Below are 20553 nucleotides of genomic sequence, written 5' to 3' on the forward strand. Positions count from 1 at the left end.
CAATTGCATAAGAAGAAATTTTCTAAAATGTAAGTTCACACGCTCACTAACTTTCTGTCTAAACATGTCAATATATATTATTAATTTTATCAAAGCAAAAAAAAAGGATGGTTAACAAAAACCCCGCATTTTTAATCAACCAATAAGCAGGCAAGACTAATTTTTACCCTACAAACTTAATGCATGGAGAAAGAAAATATCTAAATCTTCAAGTACAACTCAATTTCACAGAATGGATACCATGTGATGCTAATAGAATTTCATTGCAAGGGAAGCGCAACTCACCAAGTTTAGCTTTTCACCAAATATGGAGTCATCACAATCGTGAATTGTTTGAGGACGCCATTGCACAGGTCCATATTAAATCAATATATCCTATTTCACCTATGATCAGCGAGACAAATATAAAACTTGAAGCTTGTCCTACATTCAATATAGACAAGATTTACAGGACTTTTGAAATAAACCCTTGGTCAAGCTTCGAATAGAAACTACCAGTGGCTGCCATCTTACATAAAGAGCCAGAAATTGGATACAATTTTATTCATAAAATATACAAGATAGATAATTTCCAGGAGTGAAACGATCAATTACTAATACCCATTTCTATGCACCATGGACATGTCAAAGAATGCATTCATCTAAATGAATGTATAATTGCAAACTATCAAATTGCAGATCATAAATCCTAGGAATTTGATCTTAGTTCTTCTTCTAGCTCATCAAATTCCCAACCTCCAATCTCTTGTGAAGAGTAACCTTCACCAGATTTTCCAAACTCAGATTCCAACTTTGCCAGTTCTGCTTCAGGATCCAAGACGTCCTCTGATGGTTTGAAGTCTCTGTCAGATTCCTGAACTGATCCTGGCAACTGCTCTTTGTCTTCTTTTTGCAAGGATTGCAAGCTTTCAGATAAGTTCTCTGATGGTTTCTCCTCAGTAGATGCAATATTTTCTTTTGGTGTCACAGGCTCCAATTCTAGAATCGGTCTCTGCATTACTTCAAATTTTTGTCGCATTTGATCAATCATGCCAAAACACTCAATAGTTTTACCTTCATCCTCAGCATTCCTGAAAATGTCACAAAGTTTAGTTGCAAAAAGACAACTTCACAAATTAACTCTGTATTTACCAAAGGCATAACTGTTTACACAGCATGTATACCGAAGGAGCTTGCAGGGAGCTTGCCAAGAGGATAACTATGTTTTTGCAAGCTTCTTCACAGATTACACAGGAATAAAAACAATCAAACCATCCTACCTAAAGCTGCTTTTTTCATGTGCGTAAAATTCTGCCTTCATGCTGTCAACTGTTCTAAAAATTGTAATTGCCTGCTTCATGAAAAACCACACTGTAGTCAAAATTTCTGTATTGAAAAGAATAAGAATAAAGAAATGTAGTAATCTAGAAGATAAACAGGAAAGAAAACTGCAAATTATGGCCTTTTTGCCCTAAATATGGGATCTGCATTCTCTTAGTTACAGTGCACTTAACTTATTTTTGTCACTAGTTCAAGGTAAAGATAATTTTTCTAGGGAAACCCTGCTCAATCCCAATAGAATTATATGCTATTTCCTTGAGAATATTTTAATATCTCAAGGTAGGCAATCAAGATAATTATGACCTTTTTGCTCTAAATATGGGATCTGCATTCTTAGTTACAGAGCACTTAACTTATTTTTGTCACTAGTTCATGTTAAAGATAATTTTTCTAGGGAAGCCCTGCTCAATCCCAATAGAATTATATGCTTTTTCCTTGAGAATGTCTTAATATCTCAAGGTAGGCAATCAATACACAATACCACTTCTCAACATTTTCTCCTGCAGATGCCATTCCAAAACCTCATTTATTCTGTTGTCCACTGCACTTTGTCATTTCAGAGTCTGGCCTTAAAATTTCTGAATTCTTCCCTGCTAATCTGGAAGCCTGCTGTTGAGCTCTTAGATCTGCTCCTCAAATGCTGCTCTGCTGATTGTTGATGAGAACTAAGAAAGAATGACCAATTTTTTCAACTATTTTTACATAAAACAATTCCATATTCATTGTTGGTCAGCCCTATATCAAATCCCATAAGGGTTGGTGGTGGCCCTGATCTGATATAAAAAAAAAAATTTAAAAAAAAAAAACACAAAACAAAACAAAAAGAAAACGTTTTAATTTGAAAAAATTTCAGGGGTGTAACAATTGGCTGTCCGGGGAACATGGGACAGACTGGGCCATAGGAAAACATCAAAATCTCTAGCAATAATTTTGATCAGTGCCATAGCTCTAGGCAATGGAATCAGGGCTACTTCTAATTGCTTAACCTATATAAAACCTAAATAAAAGCAAAAAAATCATGGAAAAGGGAAACGTTACTAAAGATGAGCACAAAAGATGGTAACTACCTATGTACAAACAAGAGGAAACAAACTGGCTAGATGAAGCCATTTACAAGCTGGCAAAAAGAGCAACCCCTCTGTTTGAGTTCGTTATCCAACTGTGGTGGCACACATTCTTGAAATCTTCACTAAATTTACATTGAGGTGCATTGTTCAGGACGATCCAAACACTTATGCAAGAAAAACTCAGGCACAAATTCCTCAATATTAAGCAGCTCAAAATAATATTCTTCCTCATTGAAATTTATCTCCATATGATAGAGATAATCTACTTCCTTCTAGAGATATTTCACAATGTCCTGAAATTGTAGCACTTCTTCAAGAATGATGGCAACCTCATATCTATCTAATCTTCTTCACATATTACTTCAGCATGCTCAACCATAAACTTAGATGGCACAAAAGGGGCTGGAATTCTCGAAGAAAGATCTCCATCACTTGCATCTGGATTTCCAAATCTAAAATGACTGTTGACAGCAAACCTTGTGTAGGAATCTTGTTCTAACAAAGTATCCAAATTTGTGTCCTCTTCAAGAACTAGGTCATCATCAAAGTGAACATGTCGAAACAAGACATCAATCTTTGGAATCATACCCTACAATTCATCCTCATATGGTGACTGCAGCCTTTGAGTGGATTGGCCCTCTTCAGCTTCATTTGAAAATTTGTTTCAAAGAGTCAATCCATCAAAAAGTTAGTTTCACTATTTCATATTGTGCATCTACCATCTTCAATTGTGTCATTGTTGTCATCTTCTATTATATCCGTTTCCAATACAAGTTTGTTGCAAACTGATGCATGCTCAACACTTAGTTTTTCAATGATTTTCATGGAAGATGTTGAAGATGAGCATTAGTCAAAACTCAAAAATTACCATGTCTAGCACTAAAGACCTATTATTTAGTAATGGTCAATTAGTTATTAGTTGCAGGCTTTAATAAGGTCGTTCCGACTTTAGGATATACTCTAGGTTTCATTTCCTTTTAGTTTGTTCTTTTTTATTTATCTGACATTCATAATGTGGTTTGTCATCCTTCATTGTAATCATATTTAAAAAAGCTTTCACTTCTTATTTTATCAATTAATGTCTTAGTTATCTGTATGCGGATGATTTGCATAATATGGCATCAGAGATCAACTATAGCCACAAAAACTATAAAAGTGTGAAGACATAGAGACTGTTGCTGGCAGAGACAAACTGAGAAATTGCCAACTTAGTGTAGTAAAGATGCAAAAGTTTTTGCAAACTGCACCATACAGCAGATCTGTACAGATTTATGGGCTGAAATTTAATAAATCGCAGATTTATTCCAGCATGAATGAGACAACATAATTTTTTTTTCAAAATCATAAATTTATTTGGAGCTAAAAATAACAGATTTTTTCTATGCTCCCCTAAGTTTTCGGGACAGGGATGGCAGGGGAAAGGGAATGTGTTTCTGGTAGGGAATCTTTTTTGCCATTTTTTACAGATGGCAGGAGATGGCTAATAGAAAATAAGGAAAACATATTTTCATATGATAACATTGATAAAACATTCAACATAGGCATTATTGAACCTTTGTGGTGATGGGTAATTGAATAGGAATTATGATCTTTATATATAGATATGAACAAAAGTTAATAAAGACATGTCTGACCAGTGTGTGTATTCAAGCGAGGGATCTATTATTAAAGTTTTCTTGAAGCCTTCAAGGCTGTATGTTTTGTTGTCAAACTCATTAATTAAGAGGAACGGTTAACTAAAAAGATAACTGGTTATGTTTCAATTTGACCTTCACCGAAATAGATGGGATTTTTCTATGAGTTGTCTATGCAAGGCATGATTGATAGATTTTTGCATCATGAAGATGGCATTCCCTGCCAACTATAACTCATATTCAGCAGCATAATGATTGTAGCATACCAACTTTGTTTATGATATTCTTTGTATACTAAACAAGTTGTGCTGTAATGTCTCCTCTTTGAATAGGATTTAGTTATAAAATAATTAAAATACCAAAGAATAAAAATATGATTAAAATTAAAATATAGAAGAAAATGAATAGTCAAAACTTAAAAGGCATGAAATGAAAAGTTGAGTCTCCCTCAAACATGAGATATAAAAGGGAGAAAAGAACCTCATTTGAGGGGGAAATACTGAAGGGAATCAGAAGTGCACATCTGATTTAAATAAGTGCACATCTGATAAGACAACAATGAGGAGGCATGACCCTTCAAATGGATGTCTCTTTTCCTAGAGATGTGTCTCCTCAATAAAATAGGATAGTATGAAAGGATATGGAATGAAGAGAGGAAGAAAGAAGGAAGGATAGAGATTAAGGAAGGTTAATGTAGTGGGCAGAAAATAAGTAAGTGACAATTAGGGACAGAAATGATGAAGATTGTGACCCTTGCCAAGGGAATGAATGATGAAGGGGTGTGACTTCTCCCTCACAATGGAAGATATCAAGGGAAGGTCTCATTTGAGGAAGGGAAGTATATTTGACATATCTCTGCCTGTATATATGTAATACATATGGCAATTCCCTTAAGGAATTCCATTGGGCTATCTCATTTTGGAGGGGAGACATGGTACATACAAAGGATTGCAAGCAGCTAGGAAGCCACACCAGTAGAGACACCCCAAGTGGGGCTTGGAGGCGAGAATGGAGGTTGTCATTCCGTGCTCCTAGGCTGGATGGAATAGCTCAAGGCACCTTGTATGGTCTCCCAACTGGTGCTCCCTAATGATGATGAGTTGGTTAGATAGTGTAATGTCCCCATTGTTCCAGTGATCACTCAAGAATCCTAGATTTGCCTGTTAGTTATCTCCGCAGGCAAATGATGGGGTTAGGAGATGTTTGGCTCACTGGGATCAGCTATACTTAGTCAATTTTGGAGCTTGGTGAAGAATTATGCAATAAAGTTTATAATAAAAGCTTATAAGACTTTATAAGTTACCTTTTTCTATTAATAGAAAATTTTAATAAAAGTAACTATATAAAGTTATAACTTTATTTTACCCCTTGGCTCAATTTCCTAGGCAAGTGTTATAACTTAAAAGGTGGTCAAGTTAATCACAAGAAAGCAACCCTCAAAGTGGGCGTACTTTTATGAGAGGAGAAGATTCCTTGGAATCTTTGAAGATGCCTTCTTGAAGTTCGCTGAAGGTTTGGAGGCTTATATTGAAGGAAGCGATTCATTTTGGGATATCTTGATTTCATTTTTTTATGACTATTTTCTGTTTTGCACAGTCTGCAGCAGAGGGTTCCAGATCTGGGAGCCATAGGAGGACGAAAACCCTCCAATTTTTGAAGATGTGGATGAAACCCCACACAATCCATCTTTGTGAGCATTGGCAGGTCTGAAACATCAATTCTAGGCGGTTTGCAGTCAGCTTACAGCAGTTAAAGTAGTATTTATTGCAGGCCATACCAGTCCCAGGCTAGCCGTACCACCATTCTTGCCTGGAGCTCTCAATAAAATAATTCAAGGGTTTTAATTAGGCTTTTTGGTACAGAATTTACTGTTAGCAGCAAATAAGAAGAATCCCAATGTTTATTTGGTGAAATTGGTTCATACTAGAGCTACAGGAGCAAATCAGTGGGTAGAAAGCACGCCAAATTGGAGTCTCTCCTAGGGAAAGTTCAGGAAGTGCATTGGAATCAGAATTTCTTCACAAATTTGTTTTAGATAATTATTCAGTAGGTGAATAAAGCTCATTGGAGCCACTAGTTGCAGCTGGAGGTGCTTCATTCAATCTTTCCACCTGTTCAAGCCAATAAACCACCTTCAATTCTCAGCACTGGACTCCTGGTAGGCCATTATTGGCTTGGGTTGTTAAAAATAATCATTTGTTTCCATTTGTTCTATGCTGATAAATAAAATCAGAATTCTGAAATTCATTTTCAATCAATTATTTTATGTATTGCGTTTGTTATTCATTTTGCATTGTCAAATTCCAAAACTCAATAACACGCAAGTTATCCTAAAAACCTCAAACTGCATTAAAAACCTAAATTCCAACCGCTGGTCAAAGAAATCAGACTCAGAAAAACATATCAGATTGTTCCAATCAGCATTCAGCTTCTTTCAGATAGAGCTTCAAAGGGAATTCTATATGTACATCTTGGATGTTACAATAGTAAATCTGAATTCTATTTGTTCAATATTGGTTTATATGTTAATTTATCTTGTGATACTAACCTGGTTGCAGGCCCTAAATCAGGATACTAAAATGACAATTCCCATTTCCAAGCATTATTCAAACCCTAATTGGGAAATTTTAGGGCAGATTAAGTCCCAATAGGGGTCATTACATGTCCAATGTATGAAACATAATAATCCTTGATTGTGGCTTTGATTTTGAAGATGCAGAAATTGGTAATAGGTGATATGTATTTTGTAGATTTGTGATCACGATTCATCATCGATCTATTACTTGGTTAGACTTATAGTTTGATGGGGGTTTGGAGGCAACACCCTCGACAGGGTCAAGGGGCAGCACCCTTGCAAGGTTTGGAGGTAGTATCCCTTGCACGTTACTTGTCATGATACAAGATGAGGTTGAGGGGCAAAGCCCCTACCACTAGGTCCAAATTAAGACCTTCAAAACCATATAGACCTTCATGGAACACACCACTATCCTATTTTTCTATAAATCCTAGATGGGCATATCATAAACTAAACAAGCATTGCCAATTTGTAAGTTCTTTTTAAAAAGTAGATAAAATCCCCCTAAAATGTTTGGATGTCCCCTAGTCATCTTGGGGACAGCTAGCCCTTCCCTAACGTACCTTGCAAATTTTTTGACATTCCAAGGAAATTTCCTGAATTTTGGCGAGAAAGGGGAGAAGGTGGGGATGTTTACTACCCATCCCCACATCCCTAAAATGTCCCTAGTAGAAAACGGATCATTTTGGGTAGAGGACGCATCTCTGGGTGCTATGGAGTTTTTCAAAGAAAAATCGTGGAATTTTTTTCTATAAAACTCAATGGTATATTCACTAAAAATCGCATCATTTATCTAAAATTTCAGTGAGGTATCTTATCCAAACACGTGTCTATTTCTACATGAAAATCATTGGTCTTTTACAAGAATCTAAGCAATTGTAGCTAGGGCATAAAAATTTGAAATTTGTACATACATGACTAGGGTTTTTCAAGATTCTTTTACTACATAGATCTAGGGAATGACATGCATTTTTTTGCATATTTTGTCTTTTGTTGGGCACGTGATTATTTTTGCAAAAGCGCTATTAGGCATTTATTTTTGTCTTACTCTGACACTAAAGGGAGGGAAGAACAATAAGAATGGCCTCGTTACCCAATATCATGTTGGAATGCAACCAAAGCTTCTTTAGTAAATATTATAATACATGGAGCAGCATATGTTAACTATTTCGGTGCATAGATGTTTGGCAAATATTGTCCTTGGTAAAAATACTATGCAACAACTATGGTTAAAAACCAAGTAAATTTGATAAACATAACCATGAAACAATAATGTTGATCAAACTATCTATGACAGATGAAATGCTTCATTATGTTCAAACAAGGATGACTTTAGCTGAAATTTGGTAGCATTTATGAGATTTGCATGAGACTTTAGACAAGGGCAAAGCTTTCTTCCTAAAGAATATGTTATTTCCAATCACAATAGATGAGAAAGCTTCGTTACAGGAGCATTTACTCAAGATAGAGTTATGGAAGAAAAGGACATGGTAATAATAAAAAAACTTAACATGTGCTTATGAATTCTTTATTCAGACCTTGAATATCACCTCTAGGAATGTTGACCTTAAATTTGAAGAGTTATGCAATAAGCTTAAAATAGGACAGAGAGAAAAAATAGTTTGTCAGTAGCAGTGAGACAAAAAAGGTCTTCGCAATAGAAAAAAAAGGGGCAAAAACAAATTGTCACAAAAGAAAGGACAAGGAAACAATGAGGATGCAACTAAGACTCTAAAAATCATGTCATTATTATGATAAAGATGGATCATATGAAGAAACATTGCAGAAAAAAGTTGGATGATCAAAACTCCAACCTAGGAAGACCTCAACAAAAGGCTCATATTGCAGAACATTCAAAGGACAAGTTAGCCTTAAATGCTTTTGAGGCCAAGAGACCAATAGATGGTACAGAGATTCAAAAGCATCGCATCATTTCACCAACAGGCAAGACTGGTTTATGTAGTACACTATTTTCATTTTTTCATTTTTTTGGATTTTCTATTTTTACTTTTTTGGATTTTTTGGTTCTTTTACTTTTTTTTGGATTTTCTGGATGAAGAGAGAGCTTGAATATCTGAAATTCAACTTCGAAAACTCAACTGGTTCCTCCAGCTGCGCAAAGTGCTTCCTTTTTTCGCAAGTCCAATTGACGACTCAGCGGTCACCTTCCTTCTCTACATCACTTTCGTCGAGCGTTGAAGATGGCTTTCCACTGATCTTCCTTGGATTCAAAAGTTCGCGTTCGCTCACCTTTCTTCTACTTCAATTTTGTTAAGCATGAAGAGGGTAAAAATCTCTAGATTTCTCCTCTAAATATGACTTAATAAAATCTGGATTTCAGTTGCTCAAGCGTTCATCGAGATCATGCCCTCCTTCTAGCGCCAATTTTGTTGATGTGTTTTTCATGCACATGCGAACACAAAATAAAATACCAAGGTATCTTATCCTCTCTTGAACAAAGTTTCCCCGAATGTTGAAGATTTCGCCTAAGGATCAATCGAGACAACTCCAAGGTTCTTATATGTAGGGTCTCTACGTGTGGATAAGCTCAATTTGGTCTGATGTGATTATGTTGGATTCACAAAGGGGACTTACATTTGAATGTCTGAGCGTCTGATTTGCTGGAACTCAAGTCCTATCTACTAGCTGAAAGATAAAGAAATATCAAAAGATACAGGGCTCAGAAAGTCTACTCTAAGACCTAGAATGAAAGAAGATGGATGAATGACTAGTTGGAGTCCTACCGGGCTGGGTCTTACCATCAGGCTGAACAATTCAACACCAACTCAATGCGATCTTCTAAGGGGCGCTTCGAATATGTTCAAATCGCACACCATCAGACACTGATCACCATTCAAGCTAATGCATGACCAATAGACGTGTAACGACTCGACATTAAGCTCATTCAATACCAGTTGACCACGCAAGGCGCCCTTAAGATCAGCAAGAGGCCAGTGGTTTGGACTAAGCGGATTCCACGCGAGTGCATTCAATAACTTCCTTCATTCAATCTAATTATATATCATCTAAAATGAAGATTCAACAAGAGACCATGCACATTGCAAAGGGACAACATATTTCACCATATCTTCAATGAAAATGGAATCTTTTACAATTAAGGCAACAATTTCTTGCCTTCTCCTACTCTACTCTAACTTCTATTCTATTGACTATTGGCTGTCCTAACCACTATTAAGTAACTATTAACCTTTACAAATGAAGAGCGAGAGCTTTATATAAAGAGTCAGAGATTTATATAGAGAGCCCTTTACATTTCAATGGCTCTAATTGATTTACAATCAATGGCTAGGATTTCAAGATGAAAACCCTAATTAGGGTTTGTTACAACAAACTCCTCTAGCCAATGATAAAATTACATTCAATGCATGAGAACCAATAGGAAACAGGGGTAGGTACACCGTAGTTTGTGCCTTCGTGCATAAGCGTGATTCACTGAATCTGGACATGCTGATGTGGACCTTTCTCACTGGAAAAGTAGTGATTGGGATGCCACCTTGTTTGGTACTTGCTCTGTGATGACCTTGGTCGATCCTCCATCGTCCTTGATGTACCCTTCCTTGACTCTCTTGTGTTTGATGAAGCCTCCTTCCTGGTCAAGTCACTCCTCCTCTGGTAGCTCGTATAGCCTTGAAATGTTTATAAGATCTTTCTACTTGACATCCTCTGATTTCTCCATGTAGTAGAATGAAGATCTTGAAGATAGCTTGCAACTCCTCGAACACTTGAAGCCTTCCAACGCTTTAGAAGCACCTTGAGTCCTCGTGTCATGTCCCCTTTCTAGAGTGGACATCAAAGACAGAGGAGTTGGCCTATCATTGGAGTCTCGTAGGCTAGCAGAGGTTGATTGGGACTCATTCAGTGCATATAGTGACTGGATTTTGGCTTTACAGGCAGTTTGAGGGCCATTTGGAGCAGTTCCTTGATTTTAGGGAGATTCCCTATTTTTTAGGAGGTTGTGGCAGTTCCCATATTGGAGGTTCCACGGGACCATGTCATGGTTTCAGTTTCAGGAAGTTTGGGTGTGTTTCCTAGTTTCTAGGAGCATCCCTAGATTTTAGGGATGGGACTGTCAGTTAGTTCAACTTTTCCGGCATCGGTCACAGATAGGTGACAAAGTTATATTCATGATTGTTTGGTCATTTTGGGCTATTATTGGATATCTAGAGATATTTTAATATATTTTAATATTTCTTAAGTTTGCGATTAAATTAATTAAAATAAGGCTATGTATTTAGTCATTTCGGAGTAATAAGGGATTTTTGGCTTCATCTGGGTTGATATGCCTATGTGTTATAGCTCGTTGGAAAGGTCTTGAACTTTGCTACATGATTCTCACCTTCCGGAGTCTTTTTGGATGTCTGAAGCTATTTATTTGCAATTTAGTGTTATTTTCCTGTAGTTGACGCCATAATTAGAAAATAACACTCTTTTCATAATGCGCCAACTTTACTCCCTTTTAGGGTTTGGCTTGGAAAGGAAAGGAGATATAAGGAAATGACAACCAAATTGTTCATTATCTTTTTACACAATCAAACTTATTTTTGCGAATTAGCTCTGAGTGGGCGATTCTTCCTCTCGGACGCAAACCCCAAGATCTGGACAGGCTGGGACGTAGCCCTCAGTAATTATTGGCATTGGATTCTTCAGGCAGAGTGCATTGTTGATAGAGATTGAGTACGCCATTCTTCATTGTGGATTCAGGTTGCAGAGTAAGGGTTTCAGCATGGCAGATTGATTCTTCAGCTTGGGCGTGATCCTTGCAGCCTTAGGGCCTCCATTTGTAGCAGGTACATCCCACGTGGAATGTAAGGAATGCATGTATTCAGCCTTAGAGGTATTCTTGATTTATGATCACTATTCACCTTTTAGTTTGGCATCATTGTTGGATGTAAGTTCCTTGGATCTGCATTGGAATTATTATTTGGTTTTACAAATCAGCAATCTGTCTGGTACAGCTTGTAGCAATTCTGAATTTGGCTGTATGTTCTTATTTATTTTCAGTCTCCTTCATGTTTACTGTTCATTATTCATTACTTGTTTGAAAACTATCAAAAAACACAAAAAGAAACAAACCTTCTGCAACTTTTGTCTATTCTCTAAAACCATCAAAGGAATCACAGGAAAATATAGTTTATTAATTTAAAAACTACAGCAGATCAGCAAGGGGATCCATCAGGGATCTTTCAGTGGTATCAAAGCCTACATCCTACTAGCCTGTAGGGTTTATGAGAAATTGTCACATCTGGGTATTGGATAGAAGGTTTTGATAATTCATATCAGCAACTGGGTAGTTGTCAGCCTACACATTTATGCTTACAGTTGACAGCTGGTAAGACATACGTTGGTCAAAGTCCCAAAATTGTGGAGAACAAACTTTATTTCGACCTCTGGGATCCGTTGGGATATCAGTTTAGTTACAGGTAAATACCATGGCTAGAACTAAAATTGGGCACTCAAAAGTTTCATCTTCTCCAACACGTAAAAGTAGGATGCCTCCTGCCAAGATATTTAATGATATAGTTATGAGCAGCTATCATCAGTATTGTTCTCTTCCTAAGATGATACGTGAGCTCCTTTCCTTCACACAATTTATGGGTGTACCCGGAGCAGACGAAGATAACTTGGTAGCTACAAGTTCAGATCAGTGGCAAAGAAGTAAAGAAGAATCAAGGGTGCAAGAATCAAGAATGGACAGAGAACTTCCATTTAGGGGTAATATACCTCTACATAAGAATGTTTTGGCGCCCTCAAGTTCCGATGAGTGGGACAAGAATTTATGTGATGGTTTTGTTAGACATGTGGATTCAACTCAAGGAGACATTAGGACAGCTTTGGATAATGAATTGTGTCCTCACCTTCCGTGCAAGGGATGTCCAAAGAGGCAACTGAGTTAGAGGTTAGCAATTCTGATTTTCATGACAGGAGTGAGGTACCTTTGCATCAGCTTGAGGTATCAATGTCTACACTCGTACAAGATGGTGCCAATGGGCTGTCACGTGAAGGTATTCAAAATTCAGGTACCAATTATGCTTTGAATGTTGAGAACTCATATCATGATGATTCTGATTTTATAGATCAGACCTTAGAATCCAGCCCAATATGTTCTCTTAGTAGCACTGGACCCTAGGATCGTGAGCCAGTGGGTTATGCGGACACATGGGATGCAGAAGAGAGTGATGACAGTGCATTTTCAGCAGCATCATCATTGACGGATGTGGTGTTCTCGGAGGCACAGAGCAGCAGTACTTTGGATGAGGTTGTATCCATGGCCGAGTGCATACACGATGTTGACTACAGAGAGGTACAGGATACAAATACAACTTCTTTCCACAATGTAGATTTTGAGTTTGTATAGTTACAAGAGAGCCAACATTCTCGGACTCCTCATCACCTGATTGGACAACTCAAGGTTGATGACAGGAGCATAGACACAGTTATTGAGCATTTCGATGTCGCTCGCCAGTTTTTGGTTACACAGAGTTGGAGCACCCTCATGATTGATGAGCAGGGCAGCAGTGATTTTTCCTTGCCAAAGTTTCATGCTCTTTATGGAGCCATTGGGATACTGAAGCATGAGTATTTATAGTTAGTGGCTGACCGAGATTATCTCCTTCAAAGGGATTTTATTAGTTATGGTGCTTTGTTGAGGGAAGAGGAGGAAGTTGATATCCTCTCTCAGGAGCTTGAGGCGACTGTTGTTGCATGGGAGGATACCCAGTTGTCCCTTCAGGAAGCGAACTCCAGATTGGAGGAGCTTTCTGATAGATTGAGAGTGGCACAAACATCATCAGCGACAGATACAGAACAGTGTTCTACTGTGACACTGCGAGATTCACCAGAGAGTTGTGATTTGACTCACGATATTACTCCTGTTGACTTGTTTCCTTCTGGAAAGCAAATCTTCTTTTACACCTCTTACAGCTGACGAGGGAAACCAGTATGTTTCATAGCAGATCCACAGTGCTCAGTTGAGGTGTATCTTGGATTTTGGATCTTAGACATATGAGTTGTCTTCGGATTCATGGTTTGAGAGCAGTGGGAGTGATGATGAGTTTGATGGACAAGATTATGACACAGAGCCATTGAGTGAGCTTACGAGAGTCCATTTAGATTACCTCGCGAGGAGTGCACTTCATTTCTCTTTTAGTCCGATTGTAGATGATTGGATGGCTCGCAGATGTGAGTTGGTTCGGGACTTATACTATCCCTATTGCGATAGTGCTCTCCCATCTTCAGAGGATAGAGTTATTGATTGCAGGCACCTGATCCAGCAGTTTGGGATGGATTGTTTGCGGGATCAGCAAACAATCAACCGTTATGATGAGCAGCGACCGTCAGAGTTTTTCATCTCCTTGACACAGAGACTTCATCCAGGATCATGGGGGAAGGATGATGCATGGATTAGCAGGTGTGTTGTTGTGGATGGTTATCACAAGTGTGAGAGTTTCACAGTGGTTGTAGAGAGACACGGTATCGAGGATGCCTCTTACTATCATTGTCTCTTCATGATAGATGGATGTGGATTTAGTTTTATTTGGGATCCAGGTGTTGATTCATTTGATACAGCATCTTATAGGGATTATAGTATGTTGCTCCAGATATTAAGATTATATGGCACTTATATCAGAGGAGAGCAGCAGGAGCAATTTATGTCCTACAGGTGGTTTGTGTGGGATCATGGTATAGACATGTGTAGTACCTTTCTTTCGTGGATCCTACATGGTTTGCTTCACTTCAGATGTATAGATGTAGTCGTGGGTGTACAGTGGTTGTTGACACTTGGACGGTATGTTCGGAATTTCACGAGGATGGAGCTGGAGTTTACCCACTATCCATCTTAGTTTATCGAGCAGAGTGGGACGACAGTTGATCCACAGGTTGATTGTCATCAAATAGCTAACGTGGATGAGTTATGTGATGTTACTCCTAGTGAGTGCTTTGAGCCAGCTGATGTGGCAGTTTCACCTGATTCTCTAGACAGGGTGATTGTTTCATTGTTGGTTGGTGATTACATATTTTTAGATGCCAGCCTGGACAATGATGATTTTAGTCAATATTATATATTGTCTAGTGAGTTGGCATTAGATCTTCTGGCACATCAGCAGCAGTGTGTGGCAGTTGTGTGTCACTTGTGTCAGATGGGGTCAAATCATAGAGGGTCTTCCATGGATTGGTATTCATTGGATATTATGACAGATGTTATGCATGTTGGTGATCACAGACACACTAGTGATCTTGGCATTTATGGATATTTGATCTATGGAGATGATATAGTTTTCCATTGCTCTCTTGAGGTATTTAGCGGGAGCTATGCTTCGCTCTGGGACCCAAGCAGTGTTGATTTGACAGCACAGGTGCTTCAGCGTTTTGAGGAGCCATTCCAGACCGGGGTATTGCATGTTGTTTATATCAGAGATGAGCAGTAGTTACATGCAATGATTTGTTTACGTCTTATTTGGGATGGTGGAGGATTGGTGTTTCAGTTGCTTGTGGGCAAGCAACTCCAAGAGGGGAGGATCTAAAAGATCCCTGATGGATCCCCTTGCTGATCTGCTGTAGTTTTTAAATTAATAAACTATATTTTCCTGTGATTCCTTTGATGGTTTTAGAGAATAGACAGAAGTTGCAGAAGGTTTGTTTCTTTTTGTGTTTTTTGATAGTTTTCAAACAAGTAATGAATAATGAACAGTAAACATGAAGGAGACTGAAAATAAATAAGAACATACAGCCAAATTCAGAATTGCTACAAGTTGTACCAGACAGATTGCTGATTTGTAAAACCCAACAATGATGCCAAACTGAAACGTGAATAGTGATCATAAATCAATAATACCTCTAAGGCTGAATACATGCATTACTTATATTCCACGTGGGATGTACCTGCTGCAAATGGCGGCCCTAAGGCTGCAAGGATCACGCCCAAGCTGAAGAATCAATCTACCATGCTGAAACCCTTACTCTGCAACCTGAATCCACAATGGAGAATGGTGTACTCAATCTCTGTCAACAATGCACTCTGCCTGAAGAATCCAATGCCAAAAACTGCTGAGGGCTACGTCCCAGCCAGTCCAGATCTTGGGGTTTGCGTCCCAGACGAAGAATGGCCCACTCAAAGCTAATTCGCAAAAATAAGTTTGATTGTGTAAAAAGATAATGAACAATTTGGTCTTCATTTCCTTATATCTCCTTTCCTTTCCAAGCCAAACCCTAAAAGGGAGTAAAGTTGGCACATTATGAAAAGAGTGTTATTTTCTAATTATGGCATCAACTATAGGAAAATAACACTAAATTGCAAATAAATAGCTTCAGGCATCCAAAAAGACTCCGAAAGGTGAGAATCATGTAGCAAAGTTCAAGACCTTTCCAATGAGCTATAACACATAGGCATATCAACCCAGATGAAGCCAGAAATCCCTTATTACTCCGAAATGACTAAATACATAGCCTTATTTTAATTTATTTAATCGCAAACTTAGGAAATATTTAAATATATTAAAATATCTCCAGATATCCAATAATAGCCCAAAATGACCAAACAATCATGAATATAACTTTGTCACCTATCTGTGACTGATGCCGGAAAAGTTGAACTAACTGGCAGTCCCATCCCTAAAATCTAGGGATGCTCCTAGAAACTAGGAAACACACCCAAACTTCTTGAAACTGAAACCATGACATGGTCCCGTGAAACCTCCAATATGGGAACTGCCACAACCTCCTAAAAAATAGGGAATCTCCCTAAAATCAAGGAACTGCTCCAAATGGCCCTCAAACTGCCTGTAAAGCCAAAATCCAGTCACTATATGCACTAAATGAGTCCCAATCAACCTCTGGTAGCCTACGAAACTCCATTGATAGGCCAACTCCTCTGTCTCTGATGTCCACTCTAGAAAGGGGACATGACACCTCGTCCATGAACTTGAATAGGTCTTCCTTGTCCTGCCCTAATCCTCCTCCATCTTGATTTTGTTAATCTACAAAATAAACAGAGGATGATTAAGTATAAATGATATATTTGTTCTAACATGATATTTCTCACCTTAAATCATCAACAAGAGTACATTAGAATGAAATTCACTCAAGATTTTTTCCAAGGACAGGTCCTATAGTGAAATTCGCTCTGGACCCTTTGGAAGGGTCAGGAGCGAAATTGGACAAAGTTGCTCAATTAGACCAAGATCAAATCATTTGCCTCCAAAATTGTTTAAGAATGGGTTTTGCTCAAAGATCTAGTCAAAACATTAGACCTCCTAGGAATTTCGCTCTAGACCCTTTGTAAGGTTCAGGAGCGAAATTTGCATTTTAGCTCAATTTTCATCATTTCTTTGCCTCAAATCTCTTCTCAAGGCAAGAATACATCAATCTTATGCCATAAGGACAAAATCTAGGCTTCAAACAAGGAGCAAAATAGTGTTTTAATAAATTATGCTTGGGACCTTGGCCAAGTACAAGACCTAAAAGAAATTTCGCTCTGGACCCTTTGGAAGGGTCAGGAGCGAAATTTGCATTTTAGGCCTAATTCTTCCACCTTTTCACCCCTCAATTGCTTCTAAGGCATGATGACATCCTAGCTAAGGCTTCAAGGCACAAAATTTAGTTCAAATTTGAAGCAAAGGGAGGATTCTATAAAATTTCGCTTTGGACCCTTTGGAAGGGTCAGGAGCAAAATTTGTCTTTTACCCTCAAATCCATCATTGCTTTTACTTCCATTCAGTTCCTAAGGCAAGTTTATATCCATCCTCTCTCCACCATGTCCTAGGAACAAAGATCTTGGCTTGAACAAGGAGGAAAATAGTGTTTTAAGAAATTTCGCTCTGGACCCTTTGGAAGGGTCAGGAGCGAAATTCTTCCTTAGGCTCATTTCACACTTCTTTTCTCCTTTCTTTGCCTTGAATTTAACTTGTCAAACCTCCTTCTATCACCATCAAGTCAACTTGCTCTCAAAGTGGTGCCCATTTCAATGTTTTAGTGAGGAAAAAAGGTTTCCTAAGAATTTCGCTCTGGACCCTTTGGAAGGGTCAGGAGCGTAATTGATGTTTTAGGCTCAAATTGACTTCACTGACTTCATTTCCAACCTTTCCCTATCAAAACAAGTGCTTTGCTTTCAAAAATGCATGGGAAAAGGATTAGTTCATAGGCTTGAGCAAGGTAGAATGCCTTATAAATATATTCGCTGTGGACCCTTTGGAAGGGTCAGGAGCAAAATTGCTCTTCTTGGCTCAATTTTTTGACCTTGTCCTCAAATTTCATATTCAAGCTTATCCAAGGCGTCGGTGAACTCAAGCTTATTTCCCTCAAATCCATGCCTTAAAGTGAAAGTTTTGTCGAGAATAGGAGTCAAAAGCAAGCTAAGGAAGATTTTGCTCTGGACCCTTTGGAAGGGTCGAGCGAAATTCACAAAAATGCTCAAAGTCTTGACCTTTCTCCAAATTTCCAAGTCTAGACCTCATCATTAGGCATTTCTCAAGGATAAATAGGTCAGCTTCACATCAATCAATGCCTAGAACTTCATCATTCATCAACTGGACCAATCTCAAACCCTCAAAGGGAAAATCCTTGATGATACTCACTGACAAACCTTCATTCACTTCCTTAACTCAAAGACATAGGTCTCAAAAGGCAAGACTCCTAGCCGGATATAAGGACTTCCTCAAACTCAATCAAGACTTAACCTAGAAACAAGAGCAAAGCCTGACCTAGAGAAGACCTTCAAAGAGACCCTGACCTGGACCACCTACTGACCCACCTCAGCTCAAGCGAACCCTGCTATCCCAATGATCTCCCTGACAACTCTCCGATGCAAAGGCTAATAGCGAAGACCAGACAACCAAGCAAAGAAAATTAACCCTAGAAAGCAAAAAGTAGGGGTCCCCATTTGCAATGGGGCGATGTGTGAATACGTCACAAAATGTATAGACTGGTTGACATTGGACAAGTCAAGAAGCATGCATTGCCAACCAAGAGTGCATCAAACATTAGTACATTTTCTCATCAATAGTATGGGCACCTTAATTTATCCTAGCTCTTGAGCAAACTTGGTAGATAGACATTCCAACATCTAAACCCAGATACAAGTTGTTTGCAGAGCTTACCAAGCAAGGAGGCAACACAAAACTCCATCTGATGACAGACAAGCTTGGAGAGCCAAGAGAGTCCTGCAACTTGTTCATGCAGATGTTTGTGGACCAATTGACACAGCATCCATCACTAATGTCACAATGTTTTTTTCTGTTTGTTGGTGATTTTAGTAGGAAAATATGGGTGTACTTTCTAAAATTAAAATCAATTATGTTTAATGAATTTTAAAAGTTCAAAGCATTAGTAAAAAACAGTCAAGTTGTTACATAACCACTCTTAGATCTAATAAATAAGGAGAATTATGTTCAAAAGAATTCAACAAGTTTTGTATTAAGCATGGTATCAAAAGATAGTTCGCCATACCCTACACTCTACAACAAAATGGAGTAGTTGAAAGATGGAACCACTCTATCACAAAGATTTTTCCAATGTATGATGGAGAACAAGAGCATTCCCAAGAGGTTTTGGACTAAGGCAATATTTACAACAGTATATCTACAAAATAGATCTCCAACATAAGCAATGAAGCAGAATACCCCAAGGGAAGCATGGTTTGGAAGGAATCCCAAGCTAAACGGTTTGGAAGGAATCCCAAGGTAAGTTAGCTTAAGGTATTTGGTTCCATGGCCTGTGCTTGGATTCCAAATGAGAAGAAAACCAAGTTAGATCCCAAGAGTAAGAAACTGATGATTATTGGGTACAACGACACTCATAAGTCTTATAAATTGATTAATGTTGTCATTGTTCAATTGACCTTTAGTCAAGATGTCCTGGTTGATGAAGGATCTAGATCTTTCTAGACTTCTCTAGAGTTCAAAATTGCTAAAGAACAACTTGTTATAGCTAAGGATTTAGGTGTATAACTTAAGTAGTTCCAAGGGAGAGAATTGTAAGAATGAGAAGTCTCCCAAACAAGCAATACTTCCAAAATCTATTGATGATTGCCTAAATTAACATTCAAATGACATAGGTACATATAGCCCAAGTCATGGTGATAACACTAATTTGAATGAAGAGGATACTATGAAGAGACCAAAGTGGTAGCAAAGCACCATCAGAGATGTTTGGGTAAGTGAAATGATCAAGGGACATCATCAAGAGACTAAGAGCAAGAAGAACCCGATCAACTTTCTCTAATGGCCAATATTCAAAGAGTCCATGACTCAAGTGTTTTAGGAGACAAAAAGGAAAACCTGACTAGGAAAAAGCCATAGAAACCGAACATAAGTCTTATGAAAATAAGACTTGGAATCTCGTAGATCTTCCACCAAGTAAGAAACTCATTGCCTACAAATGGGCATACAAGGTCAAGTACAAGGTAGGTGGTACACTAGACAAGTACAAAGCTCAGTTGGTTGCAAAAGGGTTCTCACAAAAAGAGGGCATTAAGGAGACCTTTGCTCATATAGAAAAGATGAGTACCATCCAATTAGTCTTAGCCATGCAATCTCAATTTGGCTGGATAGTCTATCAAATGGATGTAAAGAGTACCTTCCTCAATGTAGATTTGGTGGAATAAGTGTGCATGTATCAACCATAGGGTTTTCAAGTTACATGGAAGGAATATCTTGTATGCCGACTAAATAAAGATCTATATGGCTTGAAGCTGGCACTTAAGGCATGGTACATCAAAATTGATAGGTATTTGGCTTAAAAAGCGTTCCAACAGAGTGTTTTGGATTCCCATTTTTCTATCAAAAGCATAGGTGATGACCACATTCTACTAGTCATGTAAGTAGGTGGCATCATTATTACAAGTAATGAGGCACATACTACTGAACAAATCAAATCTAATGTGAGTAAAATCTTTTGACATGATTGATCTATGTATCTTACATTACTGCCTAGGTGTAGAAGT

General features: G+C 38.1%; 1 protein-coding gene across 3 annotated transcripts in view; it reads right to left on the bottom strand.

Annotated features, from left to right (window-relative positions):
* Positions 1–244: 244 nt before the first annotated feature.
* Positions 245–20553, bottom strand: part of LOC131042878 (filament-like plant protein 1) — a 161144-nt gene continuing 140835 nt past the window's right edge. For all 3 annotated transcript variants that reach the window (XM_057976207.2, XM_057976208.2, XM_057976209.2), the window contains exons 17-18: positions 1260–1330; positions 245–1070 (exon numbers count right to left, since the gene is read on the bottom strand). In XM_057976207.2, coding sequence (XP_057832190.1) covers positions 689–1070; positions 1260–1330 — 453 coding nt within the window. In that variant the 3' untranslated portion in view covers positions 245–688. The remainder of the gene's footprint in view (positions 1071–1259; positions 1331–20553) is intronic.

This window comes from Cryptomeria japonica, chromosome 1, assembly GCF_030272615.1.
Source record: "Cryptomeria japonica chromosome 1, Sugi_1.0, whole genome shotgun sequence".
Lineage (NCBI taxonomy): Eukaryota > Viridiplantae > Streptophyta > Pinopsida > Cupressales > Cupressaceae > Cryptomeria > Cryptomeria japonica.